Source organism: Haliotis rubra, unplaced genomic scaffold (genome assembly GCF_003918875.1).
Source record: "Haliotis rubra isolate DU_JTF1 unplaced genomic scaffold, ASM391887v1 Scf274, whole genome shotgun sequence".
NCBI lineage: Eukaryota > Metazoa > Mollusca > Gastropoda > Lepetellida > Haliotidae > Haliotis > Haliotis rubra.
This window is the reverse complement of record NW_025766825.1, coordinates 1215025-1233783: the sequence shown is the minus strand read 5'-3', so window position 1 is coordinate 1233783 and position 18759 is coordinate 1215025. Positions and strand designations below refer to the sequence as shown.

Here is an 18759-nt window from a genome sequence, read left to right as displayed (position 1 = left end):
AATCCTTTACCACATCTAACACGTTTATCCAGTCCGAACCGTGTCACTCCAACATGTAACTACAGGGATGAGAGCCAAAGCATGGATGTTATTTATGACCATGGACAGTCAAACGGATGGTCCGGTGACACGTACCTACTAATTCACAATAATATACGCTGACCAAAGTGTTGTTGTCGACTTACTGCACAGAGCAAACCCGCCTTTATGGGGATCTAGTTAGACCGTGGCCAGTGATTAATCTTCTCCATGAAGCATGCATGTCCTCCCTGACATCAGTGTGTTCGCCATTAAGGCGAGTTTATAAGGCAGCATGTCATACCTGGTGAGCTATCATTTCTGACAGGTGTCCATCAAGCTGCTGTATATATTCGTGGTCTGGAGGAAACAATCCAGACTGGAATCTCAGCACCATGGGGCCCTCACTTGCACCCCTCCTCATCCTCGCTGTCATCTCTTGTGTTTGTAAGTTGCTTTCCTTCTTCTTTTTCACAGACCATCTCAGTTTATCAATGTCTCATCAGCTCTCTTCTGTTATCCTCTGTATCCATATCCATTAATAGTTTTAAGCCATTTGATTTTATTTGAATCCTGAATGGTTTTGCTGAAATCGAGGGTTTTTTTAACGAAGCAGACAGAGAATGCTCTATTTCATTGTGGTGTTAAATGCATTTAAAACCAACATGTGCATTGGTTTTTTTTTTTTCCTTTTGTTCTTAGGTTTAAAAACAAAATTGTAAATCAAAGCTGCTTTACTAAAATCATGGTTTTTTTGTACGAAACAGACTCTATAGACAGAGAACCATTTTTCTTTGTGATGTTTGGCGTATTTAAAACCAACACAACTTTTCATGAGCATTAATTTCGTTAATCCATTGTAAATCAATTTTCTTTGCTAAAATCATGGGTTTTTTCCTAAACAGACTCTTTAGACATAGAAAGCTCTATTTCATTGTGATGTTAGAAGCATTTAAAACAAACATGAGCATTGTTTTCTCCTTTTTGTCTTTAGATTTAAACGTAAAATATTTTTCAATTTTTTTATCGTATTCTAGAAGTTAGTTTTAAGCCATTTGATTTCGTTTAATCCATTGTAAATCAAAGTTTTCACGAAACTGACCCTATAAACATAGAAAGTTTTATTTCATTGTTGGAATCATTTAAAACCAACATGAGCATTGTGTTTATTCCCTTTGTTCTTTGATTTGAAGGTAATATAATTTTAATTGTTTGATCGGCATTCTAGAGTTTAGTTTTAAGCTATTGTATTTTCATTTAACCACTTGTAAATCAATTTTGATTTCACGAAACTGACTCTATAGACATAGAAAGTCAGTTTTCATTGTGATGTTAGAAGCATTTGAAACCAAAACAGCTTCACAGGAGCATTGTTTCTTCTTTGTTCGTAGATTTAAAAAGCAATTTCTTAATTGTTTAATCAGCATTCTAGAAGTTAGCAAGTCAGTTATAAGCATTCGACTCTATGGAGAGCTTGAAAGCTGTGTAAGAATGTACACCGAATCATCGCTGCCTGCAGTAAACAAGAACTTTGTTTATCCTTAAAGTTGAATGCTTTTTAAAAATATTTTTTGTTTTAGTTCATTTTATGAGCTAATGTTGTGTTTGTCATCGTTATGGCAGCAAATTCTGAGATTTTCAAATGTTCAAGTTTTATAACCAGGCAGGTGTTATGTAACTAATCACCAAGGATTATCTGATGATCAGTTGTTCACCCGAGGCTAAATGTCGAGAAAGGCGTCAATCACCGCCGTGTGGCTGCACCACCTTATGCAGGTTATCAATGTCATCCTAGGACTCGTGCTGTTTCTATAGCTGTAAATGTCACTGTCTTTTCGAACGGCACGCGATGTTCTTTACACCCAGTATGACAGTGTGTGCTTTTGTAAGCTGAGGAGATGATGAGGACTCTGTTTTTGTCTGTAACTTAAGAGAAGTCGAGAACCACGCGATGTTCTTTACACCCAGTATGACAGAGTGTGCTTTTGTAAGCTGAGGAAATGATAAGGACTCTGTTTTGGTCTGTAACTTAAGAGAAGCCGAGAACCACGCGATGTTCCTTACACCCATTATGACAGAGTGTGCTTTTATAAGCTGAGGAAATGATCAGGACTCTGTTTTGGTCTGTAACTGAAGAGAAGTCGAGAACCACGCGATGTTCTTTACACCCATTATGAAAGAGTTTGCTTTTGTAAGCTAAGGAAGTGATAAGGACTCTGTTTCTGTCTGTAACTGAAGAGAAGTCAAGAACCACGCGATGTCCTTTACAACCAGTATGACAGAGTGTGCTTTTGTAAGCTGAGGAGATGATGAGGACTCTGTTTTGGTCTGTAACTTAAGAGAAGCCGAGAACCACGCGATGTTCTTTACACCCAGTCTGATAGAGTGTGCTTTTGTAAGCTGAGGAAATGATAAGAACTCTGTTTTGGTCTGTAACTTGAGAGAAGTCGAGAACCACGCGATGTTCTTTACACCCATTATGACAGAGTGTGCTTTTGTAAGCTGAGAAAGTGATAAGGACTCTGTTTTTGTCTGTAACTTAAGAGAAGTCAAGAACCACGAGACGTTCTATACACCCAGTATGACAGAGTGTGCTTTTGTAAGCTGAGGAAATGATAAGGACTCTGTTTTTGTCCGTAACTTAAGAGAAGCCGAGAACCAAGCGATATGTTTTACACCCATTATGACAGAGTTTGTTTTTGTAAGCTGAGGAAATGATAAGGACTCTGTTTTTGTCTGTAAGTTAATAGAAGCTGAGAACCATTCAATTCTTTCATAATACTATTGTTAATCTGTCATAGCATAACTTTAAGGACCACCCTACTCTTTCATAAAACAATAGTCAATATGTTGTGGCGAAGAATTTGAAAATAAAATCAATTCTTTCATTCTAATTTAGTTAATCAGCCGTGGCATAAAGGTTAAGGCCATCCGATTGTTTCATATTCACTTAGTTCGTCTGTAGTGGCATTAAGTTAAGGAACGCCTGATTCTTCATATTACTGAAGTTGATCTGTCATGACATAATGTTTGGGAAAGGCCGATTCTTTCATATTCCTTTAGTTTATCTATAGTGGCATCAAACGCACAATGTTACACATTTTCGACAATATTTTGGCCGATATGGTACATAAGCACTCATATAGCTTAAGCACTCATCTTTTGGCCTATATGATACAGAAGCACTCATATGGGGCATAAGCACTCATATAGCTTCCTGTTGATGCAATGAAATACTTATTACCCCGTACGACGTGACTGAAATCGATAATTGAAACTTCGAAACGAACACCTTCCAAACAGAGAACACTTGCCATATTTGTCCAGTGCACAGATGGGATAAGATATCTTGGTCTCTGTTATTGGCGGCTTGTGTCAGCAGATATGAACTTCTTCTTGCGGCGAAGTCCTGGGTCCCGATCCACAAAGCGTTCGTAACGTTACGACCTGTCGTAACTCTGTATCACGAATGTCGTAGCGCCAAGGACGTTTCTTTGGATCAGGACCATGGTTGATAAGATTTGTACTTGTTCCACATAATGTTGTGGTAAGGGAAAGTGCACACTACTAAAACAACCATTAGAAGCTAATGACAGGAAGAAATTATTAAAGAAACAAGAGCCTAAAGGTGCGTCTACAAAATCAGCTGTGACTGTAACAACGCCTATGTGGATGGAGTTCTCGTCAAATAAACGCTAGAATGTCAGGCCACATAACATCTACCGCTAAACTGGACAGAAAATCACACCACATAAGTAATTGTGGAAAAGAAGTATTCGAGTGAATGAATTGGGTTGTGTCAATGATTGTCAAATGAGTGTGTCTGTCGCAAAGAGATCAACTGAATGACCAAATCTTATGGACATTTAACTGCATGTGAATACTTTTGAGTAGTTGACGTTTGACAAAGTATGTATAAATTTTAATGATGGACGTTCCACAATGTACGGGGAGGTGGGGTAGCCAAGTGGTTGGAGCGTTCGCTCGTCACGCCCCAAAGCCGGGCTCGAATCTCCACGTGGGTACAATGTGTGAAGCAATTTCCGATGACCCGTGATATTACTGGTATATTGCTAAACGTAAAACGTAAAACCATATTCACCCACTATTTGATTTATGTATCACAGCTGTCTTTTAAATCGTAAATGCCCTACATTTTTATAAAGTTTGTATATTTTCTTTAATAAAATGCATTTTTTAAGCATACACTTCCGTCTGCCCTATAGTTAATGTTTGTCGACTACGTGGATCTAGTGATACAAATCGCTGACTTGGTTAGTTTCGTGATACCTGAGTTTAACTGTGACCTTGACATTAATCTCTGGAGTGTCTGGCCCTAACTCCCTTATTTACAGACCGTTACATGGATGGAATGTGGCCGGGAGCGGCGTAAACAACTCGTGCTCATTCTGCAGGGCATGAGTGATGATACTTCTGTTGAAAAGAAGTAAATAGATAACCTATGTCAACGTGTGTAGAAATGTGAACACGTTGCTTTGATCCATCTTCTCCCAAAACCGGCTTTGTAGCTATGTACAGTCACATGGACAGCAAGACGTGGACGGGAGGAAATTAGTCAATGTCACACGAAGTTTCATGTAAAATAATCAAACTGGTTTCACCGAACTGGTTTCACCAGACTGCTCTGCCAGATCGGGGTGCGAGGTAGCCTATGTCACTATTCAGTGGAACCACACAAACGCAAAGAACCCCATGAAGATCTGGGTGTTCAGCAACCCATGCTTGTCGTAAAAGGCGATCGGGCGGTCAGCTCGCTGACTTGGTTGACACATGTCATCTTATCCCACTTGCGTAGACTGACACTCATGTTGTTGATCACTGGATTGCCTGGTCCAGACTCGATCCTACACACACCGTCGCCATGCAGCTGGGATATTGCCGAGTGCGGCGTTAAGCAACAAACCAATAAAACAAACGTAAGCAGTGAATGTTACTATTGCAAACTGTGACTTCAAATGAATTAAGTTTTCGCTATCAGTCTCTGTCTATCAGCTTCTACATGCCTTTCACATTGAGGGAGGGGGAGTGGGGGGGCTATGAGCATAGGTGTATGAGCGTTCGATGTTTCACATGGGTACAGCATGTGAGGACTATTCCAATAGTTACGTTAAACCAATTTCATTCACAAACTATTACTTTGGAAGATGATGAATTTGAATGACAGGAATAAAACGCACGTGAAACACACAAATAGAGATAATGTTAAAATAATTCATCCGTGGAGTTCTTGGTCATTTAAAGCTTTGCAATTCGCTGCGTAGACTTGCATCCATAGAGCAAACCATGAATTTGTGTTTTGTGCGGATAAGACCCGTGATCGTTGTAATCATCTGAGACGTGCAGCTACTTCGGCCATTAAATTCACAAGCTTTAGTAGACATAAAATACTATTTGGGGAAACGTAAAACAATACTGTCTTCGCCTGAATTATTTAATGTGTTAAATGTCAAACATTTTTAGTGTCCAGCATTCCTGGGCACAGATTAAGATGATCAAGGAAGAGATTTATACCACAACCACCTGTCACAGAGACAGATCCAGCCTAGGATTTACCGCTCACATAAATGCCTACCTCCTACATAAAACTCTACCTCTACATAAAAGTGTACCTCCTACATAAAACTCTACCTCTACATAAAAGCTTACTTCCTACATAAAAGTGTACCTCCTACATAAATCTCTACCTCCGACATAAAAGCCTACCTCCTACATAAATGTTTACGTCCTACATAAAAGTCTATCTCCTACATAAAAGTTTGCCTTTACATAAATGTCTACCTCCTACATCCCATGGTCCCTAGTATGGTCATCAGCCTTCAGTTGCTGGTGATCTATAGCCCGGTTTTATATTGTATTGTTGTCTATAGTGATATCTTTTCATGATAGCGTACTAGTTTTAGATTAAGAGCTGTGATATTCTAGTAGTTTTACTGTCCTTCGATGACAGGTTTATATTTGCACAAGTTTATATTGATATGAATTACATTGTTCTCGTCACGATATGGCTGAGATAATGCCGATGTGACGTTAAGTCTTAACTCAATCACTCACTCACCTTCTACATAACAAATTGCTCCTACATAAAAGTCTACCTCCTACATAAATGTTTACCTCCTACATAAAAGTCAATCTCCTACATAATAGTTTACCTCTTACATAAAAATCTACCTCCTACATAACAAATTAACCCTACATAAAAGTCTACCTACTACAAAAACGTTTACTTCCTACATAAAAATCTGCCTCCTACATTACAAATTAACCCTACACTATAGTCTGCCTACAACAAAAAGGTTTACCTCCTACATAAATGTTTACCTCCTACATAAATGTGTACCTACTACAAAAACGTTTACCTCCTACATAAAATCTGCCTCCTACATAAAAGATTACATCCCAAGTTTAGCTCCCCAATTAAAGTTTACGTCACACATAAAGGTTTACCTCCAAAGAACACTTCCCACATTAACGTTTACCTCCCACATACAGGTGTATCTCCATCATACAGGTGTATCTTCCACATACAGGTGTATCTCCCACATACAGGTGTATCTCCCACATACAGGTGTATCTCCAACATACAGGTGTATCTCCCACATACAGGTGTATCTCCATCACATACAGGTGTATCTCCCACATACCCTCCCACATACAGGTGTATCTCCCACATACAGGTGTATCTCCACATACATACAGGTGTATCTCCCACATACAGGTGTATCTCCCACATACAGGTTTGTATCTCCACATACAGGTGTATCTCCCACATACAGGTGTATCTCCCACATACAGGTGTATCTCCCACATACAGGTGTATCTCCCACATACAGGTGTATCTCCCACATACAGGTGTATCTCCCACATACAGGTGTATCTCCTCCCACATACAGGTGTGTATCCTCCCACATACAGGTGGTGTATCTCCCACATACAGGTGTATCTCCCACATACAGGTGTATCTCCCACATACAGGTGTATCTCCCACAGGTGTATCTCCCACATACAGGTCTCCCACATACAGGTGTATCTCCCAGGTGTATCTCCCACAGGTGTATCTCCCATCTCCCAGGTGTATCTCCCACATACAGGTGTATCCATCCCACATACAGGTGTATCTCCCACATACAGGTGTATCTCATACAGGTGTATCTCCCACATACAGGTGTATCTCCCACATACAGGTGTATCTCCCACATACAGGTGTATCTCCCCACATACAGGTGTATCTCCCACATACAGGTGTATCTCCCACTCCCACATACAGGTGTATCTCCCACTACAGGTGTATCTCCCACATACAGGTGTATCTCCCACATACAGGTGTATCTCTCCACACATACAGGTGTATCTCCCACATACAGGTGTATCTCCCACACATACAGGTGTATCTCCCACATACAGGTGTATCTCCCACATACAGTGTATCTCCCACATACAGGTGTATCTCCCACATACAGGTGTATCTCATCCACATACAGGTGTATCTCCCACATACAGGTGTATCTCCATACACATACAGTGTATCTCCCACAGGTGTATCTCCCACATACAGGTGTATCTCCCACATACAGGTGTATCTCCCACATACAGGTGTATCTCCCACATACAGGTGTATCTCCCACATACAGGTGTATCTCCCACATACAGGTGTATCTCCCACATACAGGTGTATCTCCCACATACAGGTGTATCTCCCACATACAGGTGTATCTCCCACATACAGGTGTATCTCCCACATACAGGTGTATCTCCCACATACAGGTGTATCTCCCACATACAGGTGTATCTCCACATACAGGTGTATCTCCCACATACAGGTGTATCTCCCACATACAGGTGTATCTCCCACATACAGGTGTATCTCATATCTCCCAGGGTGTATCTCCCACATACAGGTGTATCTCCCACATACAGGTGTGTATCTCCCACATACAGGTGTATCTCCCACATACAGTGTATCTCCCACATACAGGTGTATCTCCCACATACAGGTGTATCTCACATACAGGTGTATCTCCCATACAGGTGTATCACATACAGGTGTATCTCCCACATACAGGTGTATCTCCCACATACAGGTGTATCTCCCACATACAGGTGTATCTCCCACATACAGGTGTATCTCCCACATACAGGTGTATCTCCCACATACAGGTGTATCTCCCACATACAGGTGTATCTCCCACATACAGGTGTATCTCCCCACACAGGTGTATCAGGTGTATCTCCCACATGTATCTCCCACAGGTGTATCTCCCACATACAGGTGTATCTCCCACATACAGGTGTATCTCCCACACATGTATCTCCCACACAGGTGTATCTCCCACATACAGGTGTATCTCCCACATACAGGTGTATCTCCCACATACAGGTGTATCTCCATATCTCCCACATACAGGTGTATCTCCCACATACAGGTGTATCTCCCACATACAGGTGTATCTCCCACATACAGGTGTATCTCCCACATACAGGTGTATCTCCCACATACAGGTGTATCTCCCACATACAGGTGTATCTCCCACATACAGGTGTATCTCCCACATACAGGTGTATCTCCACACAGGTGTATCTCCCACATACAGGTGTATCTCCCACATACAGGTGTATCTCCCACATACAGGTGTATCTCCCACATACAGGTGTATCTCCCACATACAGGTGTATCTCCCACATACAGGTGTATCTCCCACATACAGGTGTATCTCCCACATACAGGGTGTGTATCTCCCACATACAGGTGTATCTCCCACATACAGGTGTATCTCCCACATACAGGTGTATCTCCCACATACAGGTGTATCTCCCACATACAGGTGTATCTCCCACATACAGGTGTATCTCCCACATACAGGTGTATCTCCCACATAAAAGTTTACCTCCAACATAACAGTTTACCTCGCACATGTAAAATATTTCCCACTTAAAAGTTTACCTCCTACAGTAAAGTTTACTTCCCACGTTAAGTGCATCTGATGCTGAGCACGAGTTAAATTTTATGACTTCTGTTAACACGTTTTTGGCGTGTCGCAAAAACTGCACATGAGAGAAGCTATCATGTCTGAGTGACCATCATGACCATTATGTGTCCACAAATAACTTGTGTTTCCTGGGTCGGAGTAGGTATTAATATAAGTTATAATGTCGTCAAATTTACATTACCGTGACAGGAGATTTGTCACCGGAAAATCCAAGTGCTTTTTCTGTCCGTGTTATACATCACTTCCTATCCCACTTGACACTTTTCTGTCAGGAGAGTACCTTTACGAATTCATAAGGGGTTATTTTTACAAACAGGTTTATAAACATTTACTTGATGTTATATATATATATGTTATATAAGAATAGGTCGTGTGATAAATAACAGTGTCTTGTGGTATGTCCTGGCTGTCCTTTTGCAAAAACAACGTTAACCCTATAAGGGAATACGTTATATGTGCCCCGTTGCCCGAAACTATTTCAGCGCTAAGATACACGCCGCCCCGATACTTTAGCATAGCTAGTGATAATTGTAGCGATAGTATCACTATATTGAAGCAAAACTAAGTAAGTTCTGTGCCTGGCCTTGTTTGGGGCTTTTTTGTTTGTTTGTCAGCTTGCTTGTTTGCTTGTTTGTATTAACGCCGCACTTATATTTAAGCTAATTGTCCGCGGTATGTAAATAATCGAGTCTGGATCAGAGAATAGTGATCAACAGCATGAGCATCTGTCCAGACAGTGGGGATACGATGACACGCATCAATCCATTCAGCAAGTCTGACCAACTAATCACGATAGTCGTTCACTCTTAAAAAATAAGAGATATTTTCTAAAAAATCAATTTAAAGATTTTGAATTAAACTTAAAGTAGCGAGTAAATGCTGGAAATATCATGAACAATACGAGAAAATATTCGCATCAGTGAGAAAATAGTTTTACAACGCAAATGGATCCAAAGAAGTTAACATAAAAAGATCGAAATCTTTAGATTTTTAAATACACTTGACGAAACGAAAAGTTAATCGAAATTACGAAAAAATAATCAAAGAAACGGGAAAATACTCGAACGTTCGAAGAACATTAGCAATTAATAAAACTAACGAGAAACTGGCACCCTCAGGCTTTTGCACTAATGAATATTGTATCTGCAATATGATGATATTTGACTGAAGCTTTGTTTAAAGACAATGCAACTGAATGGAAAGAAATTGCTTTGTGAAGTTCTACTTTGAAATAGTTGGGTTTAACGACGTAACGATCAATGCATTAAAACTGATTAGGAAAACCCGGTGGAGATCAAAGATATTCACTTATTTGCTTAGAAATATTCAGGAAACACACAGAATGGAACATTCAACTGACCTATACCTAAGGGACGTAACTCTGAGAAGCGAATTTATCATTTATTTCCTATGATACTTGAGCGCGTTCTTGCTTTTGATGAAATATATGTTAAGCTTACTGACATGTTCTAAATGCATCTGTTCCATAGAAACTGGGGGAGGTGGGGTATCCTAGGGGTTAAAGCGTTTGCTGTTCACGCCGAAGGCCGGTTTCCATTCCCCATATGGGTACAATGTGTGAAGCCCATTTCTGGTGTCCCCTGCTGTGATCTTGCTGGAATATCACTAAAAGAGGCATAAAACTCTCACTCACTCACCCCATAGAAGTTGAGATATACTGTACATACTGATATGCGGACAACTGTTTATGTAAAATACTTTCTCATACATATAGTTTGGCTTTAACTGAAGCATGAAATATAGCAAGCGCAGCTCTCTGAAGATAGATTATACTTTTTTATGACCGTCATAAATTAAATAAGATTCAGTACCGGAGACAGCCCTGCACGATGTGAAGTGGGTTGGCCATCTGTCTCCCATACATCACGTTGTAACGACACGCTCAAAGCAGCTCAGTAACATTGTTGTACAACACAGACTTTTATGCACTTACATATGTACGGACTACTGGACAATTGTGTAACGACATTTGGATAAGTGAGTGAGTGAGTGAGTTTAGTTTTACGCCGCTTTTAGCAATATTCCAGCTATATCACGGTGGGGGACACCAGAAATGGGCTTCACATATTGTACCCATGTGGGAATCGAACCCGGGTCTTCGGCGTGACGAACGAACGTTTTAACCACTACGCTACCCCACCGCCCCCATTTGGATAAGAAATACCTTGCTCTTTACCCCGGGGGAAGTGGTGGGCGTAGGGTGGGGGCTCAGTTCTTTGAGATCTCGCCATTCGCTATGCAGAGTTGCGTCCCTTGGAGACGCCAGAATCTTATGATTGTTGGTTCGAATCCCGTATGTTTGTACGTCTGTCAGAACCATATCCTTGCTCGTGGGTTTCGGGAAAATGATACACGTGTGAGACCAGCATTACTTCGGGTTTTCTTCCCACATTAAGCAGACACACCGTGGAATACCAGTTGATAACGGCGTTAGACCAAAAGTCACTCGGGGCGGTGGGGTAGCCTGGTGGTTAAAGCGTTCGCTCGTCACGCCAAAGACCCGGTTCGAGTTTCCACATGGGTGAAGTAGATTTCTGGTGTACCCAGCCGTGATAATGCTGGAATATTGTTGAAAGTGCCGTGAAACCCAAACTCACTCACTCACTTACTCATTCACCAAACTCGTTTCACCATATTCACTAGATCACAGTCTCTTGTATACTTATTTCTCCCCGACCGCGTCATACCAAAAGACGTTAAAATTTACTGGTTAGTCCCCCTGCCGTGCATAATGCTGGAATATTGTCCGCTAGTCAATAATGCGTCTGTGAAATTCATGCTTCACTGCGGCATTATATCATTCAGCGTTCAGCCTGGGCTCGTTCACCATACGTCGTCACTGAGATATATTCTCAAGCTCGTTAAACCCATACTTATTTCTCCAATACATGTTAGTTTTAGCTGCAGAACCTGCTTTTGGTCAATAGGGGTAACTGCCATTTCTCAGTCGAAAAGACAATACCCACAAACAATGCCTATAATGGCATTTGAAATGTTTGCAGATTTATTACAATTTAAAATGCAGGCCACCGGTGCCGTGATAAAGTTGGTTGCCAGTCGCATTTATTTCACAATACGTTCATGATTTACAATGAGTTTACGTCGCTTTAGCAATAGTCCACAAATACCACGGGTGAAGACGCCAGAAATGGGCATCACACAATGCACCCACGTAGGAAATCGAACCCGGATCTTGCGAGTGACGGGTGCTGAAACCACTAGGCTAGCCACTGTTATGACTAACAGTAAACAGTGAATGAGTGAGTTAAGTTTTGCGCCTCTTTCAGCATATGCCAGCAATATCACGGCGGGGGACACCAGAAATGGGCCTCACACATAGTACCCATGTGGGGAATCGAACCCGTGAGGAGCGAACGCTTTAACCACTAGGCTACCCCATTGCAAAAACTGTAAACAAAACTATGTCCATTAAGTTACGTGTGATATACAAATGAACAAATGTTTTGGGGTTTTTTCGTTAAGCTATTGGATTAGCAAAAATACGCAGTAAATGTTGATGTACAACTTCACGTCAGTTGGATGTCAAGGAAAGTTGTTTCCTTGGCTGAACCAAACTCAAAAGTTTATTGCGAGAGTAACGTGGGATGTATCAAAAACAAGCCCGAATCGTGACGCTGGGACAAGCTGTGACATTGAATGACCTCGACCTGATGGACGTGACAATGACGGTGACGTGACAGGACAGACTTTTTCTGTCACATCCGTCTTGTCCGCGACGGCTGACAGCTCCATCCGACAGCAACATCACAAGACACGCTTCATCATTATGGTGGCATCGCTGATGCTCTCCAAAATTTATAGCTTTTTTTTTAAAAAAAGGTGTTTAATAACCTTGATTTTGCATATTTTTGATGACATTTTTGCTTCTTCCTTTTTGAAGAGATTTCAGTACTTGATGCTTCGTGACATGTCAGTGAATGTGACTGACGCAAAAAGTATATTTCTATGTAAATTAGTTATAATTTTTAAATACCTCCACGCCTCCCCCAAGACTGTTTATTGCTTCCTGACAATTACATTGTTTCGCTTTCTGTTCCAAACAAACATCAACATCATTCTTTCTCAAACGTGAGCATCACATCGTAATTATTCATCAGAGCTCCTGGAAGCAGCTGTCATGAAGTGTTTCAAGTTCCTCATGTCGTGTTGATTAAGACAGGTGGATCATGTTTATGATAAAGTAGAATGAATAAATTTTTTGAATAAATATTTATATGTTTGTGTTTATTCACGAGATCAGAATATAAGTTATAATCTTCGAAATTATTGTTCCTTGATGCTGATGATGATTTATAACTGGAATATTGCAGGGGTGGAAATAACCCATTGCCCGACGCCCGAGTCCAGCGTTTTTTTTCTGTCGGGCAACCAAATTTGTAAATCACACTGTACCGGTGTCCAGTTGACTTTCCAATGTTAATTATGTTGTTTATTTAAAGAATCAACAAGAAAACGGCCGGTATAGTGGAAAAATCATCAGGGCAAGTGATTTTACATCTGCCACTGTACCGGAGTACACTAGCAATTTTAAAGTTATTTCCACCCCTGATATTGCTGAGTGCGGCGTTAAACATCCAACCACCTTTTCGTATGAACAAGTGTTACATGTGTATTTCTCTGTTCCAGGTGGTCAGAATGCCCCACCCTCAGGTAAGTTAACCCTTAACCACACCAACAGTTAATTAACAACACAGTACGAATATACCCAAGCTGCCTCCCCCACCAATAACATTGGACTTAACACTGGGAATGTAAGACATGCACACGATTCCTAGAATTTCTTACTAAAGCTTACCTTGACGTCTACCTTGTGCATCATCGGGGTAACAACTGGTTTCATATTAGATAGTTGTAATGTACATTCATATTATTTGTAAAAACACATTCTTACCCTGTCACTCAGCTATGGGGACCGCCAAGTGAATCCGAAGCACGCATACAGATTGCTTGCAATTTCAAAATTTTAAGGGGGTGGTGGGGTAGCCTAGTGGTTAAAGCGTACGTTGTCACGCCGAAAACCCGGGCTCGATTCCCCACATGGGTACATTGTGTGAAGCCCCTTTCTGGTGTCCCCCACCATGGTATTGCTGGAATATTGCTAAAAGCGGCGTAAAACCATACTCACTCACTCAAAATTTGAGGACGACAATGGCTGCTATATAGTATGTCATATGCTGTATTAATTCATAAGCAATAGCACACTTACTATTCCCACCCCCCAGGTGTAGGTCCCTCCATTATGATTTCGAGATGTAGCTACTTGAAATACACCAAGCTGTAGGTAGATATATACTGATGTACAAAAGAAAGTACACTCCTGGTGTTTTGAGACTATTAACACAACGTAAATATTTTGCTAGCAATGTTCCAATTGGGTACGATATCTATGGTGTTATTGCAACACGTACACAATGTTTGTGACTTGTGAGTCGCAATCAAAACACTTTTTTGAATATTATGCTGTTTTCACGAAAACATTTTACCAAAGCAGCAGGTGTGTACTTTCTTTTGAACGTCAGTTTAGACCCTGAGAACAACAGAAGCCACATCAGGGTGACACTAGAGTTACAATATATGCTGCGGATGTATTTGTACATGGTGCATGTTATGTCCACGTGCGCTGCGCATGTATCCCTGAATGCGCGTGTATATTACGATCTTGCATAATCTACACATATACTTACTTTGTCACCTGCAACATTATATAATTCTTCAATGATACTTCACACCAACATATACGTGCACAAACTGTCACATTGCAATACTCAGTCTGTGAAGGTATGTTCTAATTATTCCCTTTTACACCAAACTTATTGTTTAAATACTTTGGTCCAGAACAAAATTAATTGCAAAACTCAATTACAATCTTAAAGTTAACATGTTAACTGAATGTCTTTAACATTTGATGTTCATTTATTTTTCGAGAGCAAATGTTAAACTGTACTTTTCAAACCTCAAGCTTATAAGTTACCGATTTATAAATATAAGATGTTCATATGGATATTTGCATATTATTTGCCCATGTATCACTGCGTGTACTTGCATGCTATTTGCACCTGCATTAGGTTTGTTGCACGTGGTCATTGCACCTACTTTCCCTAACACTGTTTCCAACCATTTCCCACTGCCTGTTTTCTCTCTCTTCCATAACCACATGTAGTCAGCGCGCCGCCTTTCTGTGCTTCCTATTTATCGCGTTTTCTTTGTCTCCTAATATTGTGGAGTTTATAATCCGCGCATCACCATCTCTTTGTTCCTGGCACCAATGGTTGTCTCTGCATGTCTCTCATACATATATCCTGGCGTTTATTCTCCACACTATTCCCTAACGCGCTGAGCGAGCATGTCTAAACTTGGACATTAACCTGTTATATGAGTGCTGGGATGTAACACCATATATTCCCTACCTCTGCGTTATCGGACTAATCAGATGCGAACTGGTCCTATGGAATATGTTGATTCCAACAGGTGGCAGCACCAACTCAATGCCTGGTCTAAGTCGGTACCTGGAACAGCTCAGATTGGCAGCGCAGTTGCAGGCAGGTCGAATGGCAAGCCAGTCAGGAAATACCAACCCGACAGGACAGAGCCAGACTCCACCAGTGTCGAGCATGGGTACGTCGGGGATGATGCCTGCGAATGGAGGAATGTCCAACGGTGGCATGACCATGGGAATGCCTTCAAATGGAGGAATGTCCATGGGAGGGATGCCTTCAAATGGAGGAATGCCCATGGGAGGGATGCCTTCAAATGGAGGAATGCCCATGGGAGGGATGCCTTCAAATGGAGGAATGCCGATGGGAGGAATGCCTTCAAATGGAGGAATGCCGATGGGAGGAATGCCTTCAAATGGAGGAATGCCGATGGGAGGGATGTCCTTTCAAGGAATGCCAACTGGTAATGGAATGTCAATGGGAATGGGACCCAATAGCAGAATGTCCATGGCAGGAATGTCCCCTATGGGCAGAGGAGGAATGTCCATGGGAAGAATGTCAATGCCGGCTGGATCGCCAGGGGGCGGCATGGCATCTTTTCTAAGCAGCATGAGAGGGACCGGGGCTCCAGGTATGGGAAGACCAATGACGCAAAACTCGCGGCTGATGATGCAGATGACGCTGTATGAGAGGAAGAGGACCTTGCTGAAGAACATCATCAAGCTGTACGAGAACCACGGCTGTATTGACCCAGTCCAGAAGCTGCCCGATGGTACCATATCGTCCATGGCAATGAGCGCAGGATGCGCTAACAGTCCTATTGCTAACTTCACCTGCTCCCGCTATGCAGTCAACAAGTTAGGTGCGACGAATGTTCTTGCCCAGAGTGCAATGCCGGCTATGCAACAGAGCATGTATGTAACTCGACTTCAAGGACTTAGTCCCTACAACATGTTTAATGACTATCTCGTGGGAAGGAGCCCACGTGGTCAGATGAATCCTGCTATCTTCCGGATGGTCAATGGGCCAGAGGGACTTGGAACTGGTCCAGCGTTTAGCGGGGAGCGTCTTGATATGATCAAGAACACAAGGATGAGGCTCCTTCCCTACCAGTGCCAGGACATCGGGGCCGGAAACCTGCAGATGGGCATCTGCTGTCCGGGACCAGGTGAGCTTTATCTTTTGAGGGGGATCACATAGAGGGACGCCTTCAGCAATATGTTAGCAATATCACTGCGGGGGGCACCAGAAATAGCCTCACACATTGCACCCATGTGCGGAATCGAACCCGGGTCTTCGGCGTTACGAGCAAACGCTTTAACCACTAGGTTACCCCACCACCCTTGGTGAGACTAATGTCTTTTGTCTCTGAATGAAGAATTCTAGCATGTTTTGTTCACAAAACCATCCAGCATCGCAGTTATCTTTCCCTTTTCAGGGAATTATTTTCAAGCGTCTTGAAAGTATTAGGAGAGCAACTTGCAGTATACTGATGGTTTTGATTGATAGGCTAACTTGAGTCTTGCCTATTACTGAAGACCAATTCTAACCCGGATCCTCACGGGTACATACGTAGAGCTGGGCGGTGGGGGTAAACCGCCCATTTCTGGTGTCCCCGCCGTGATATTGTTGGAATATTGCTAAAAGCGGCGTAAATCTAAACTCACTCACTCACTCACATACGTACGGCAAAAGAGGATTACCCTTGCTTTGAACACCCCGAGACAGCACTTGTTGTCTTTCATTCATCTAAGCATGGGTTACTGGAGATCAATTCTAACCCGGATCTTCACGGGTAAAATTTATGTAGAAATGATACACATAAGGATGACATTTTTTGATGGATGTCAACTTCTTTATTATGAGGAATACGTTTCAGAGTATATGCCTACTCCTTCATCATGTGAATGAAGGAATGAAGTTAATTTGTTCAGAATCTGTATCAGGGAACAATATGCAGGGTACTGATATGACGTAGAATATGATTGATATAGGTACTGTTTAACCTGAAAAACGCTATGTTTCAGTGTCATTTGACCCTCAGCTTGAGATGCTGGTGTTGTCGGACCTCGTTCATACATAGAAGGGTCAACAGCACCATCGACGGCGACAGGAACGCCACCGGAACCAGGGGACATATACGAACACTGTGGACATCTACAACTTGTGTATATATACGAACACTGTGGACATTTTAACTGCGCATAACTGAACAGTGCTCAAGAAAAGTTCTTCTTGATTTAATAAATTAATAACCCGAACTTCAATCTGACGCTTCGAATCCAGATGGTCTATGTTTGGTTGGTATTAATACAGTCATGTCCTACACAAAGTGCTTCCCCATAATGCTGGTGTCATTTCCTAAGTTCTTCTGATAAACCAAAGAGTGTGTAGTATATCCAACAATGCAAAATGTAGGTATATCATATTTTGTGATATGTGTATGTGTGATAGACTGAATAGAGGTCTTCAAGAGCCAGTGCGAGAAACACTAGTACATGCGGATGACATGCAGGCTACCAACACGCTTGTAGAAACACAGCTTAAAGTTCTACTCAAGATTCATTTAAACATGTATGTCTATCATGTTTAGAAAGAATGTTTTATTTCTCTATTCAGATTTTGTGAATAAATCATGTGAAGTATTTACCTTGCTATGTTAGATGTATTTGTGAATACTGTGTCTTCTTTTGTCAAAAATGAAAAACCCAAGCACGCACGCACGCACACGCGCACACACACGCTCGCACGCACGCATGGACATATGTACATTCACGTTATTTCGGAGGTTATAGTTAGTGTGGCGTGACACGACCACGGGCATAAAAGGTTCTCTAAGTCAACAAGTCATGGATCCGAGAACCATAGCTCTTGATAATTATTATTCACGTACACACTCATCCATACAATAATTAATGCAACATACCGACCCTGAATGGACAACTAACAGGACAGAACAGGCTGGCCACCAAAAGGGCTGTTCGAGCGCCCTCGCATTGTCGTCCTTACCACAAATAGCCGAATCCGCCACAGTGCGCGACAGTAAACAGAGAATGGGAATAATTAGGTTCTGCTTTCGCCCAATGGTTTGACCGACTGTACGACGCAGCACACCGCTCGGCAGAGTTGTACACCTTAGCTGCAGAGTTATATTCCTTAGCTGCAGAGTTATATCCCTTACTGCAGACTAACTTCCCTTAGCTGCAGAGTAACATCCCTTAGCTGCAGAGTTACATCCCTTAGCTGCAGAGTTACATCCC

At 41.8% G+C, this 18759-nt stretch overlaps 1 protein-coding gene across 1 annotated transcript; it reads left to right on the top strand.

Annotated features, from left to right (window-relative positions):
- The first annotated feature begins 305 nt into the window (after window positions 1-305).
- On the top strand, window positions 306-18144 carry LOC124280804. The gene is made up of 4 exons (XM_046716784.1): window positions 306-465; window positions 13692-13715; window positions 15534-16667; window positions 17527-18144. The coding sequence occupies exons 1-4, from the start codon at window positions 414-416 to the stop codon at window positions 17580-17582; spliced, it is 1266 nt and encodes a 421-aa protein (XP_046572740.1). The 5' UTR covers window positions 306-413; the 3' UTR covers window positions 17583-18144.
- The last annotated feature ends 615 nt before the right edge of the window (window positions 18145-18759 follow it).

Bases quoted from the DNA above. Each gene is read 5' to 3' on its own strand.
- LOC124280804 (XM_046716784.1), top strand. From the start codon at position 414: ATGGGGCCCTCACTTGCACCCCTCCTCATCCTCGCTGTCATCTCTTGT. The intron at 466-13,691 runs GTAAGTTGCTTT...TCTCTGTTCCAG, and splicing joins CGCTGTCATCTCTTGTGTTT to GTGGTCAGAATGCCCCACCC. The intron at 13,716-15,533 runs GTAAGTTAACCC...TGATTCCAACAG, and splicing joins TCAGAATGCCCCACCCTCAG to GTGGCAGCACCAACTCAATG.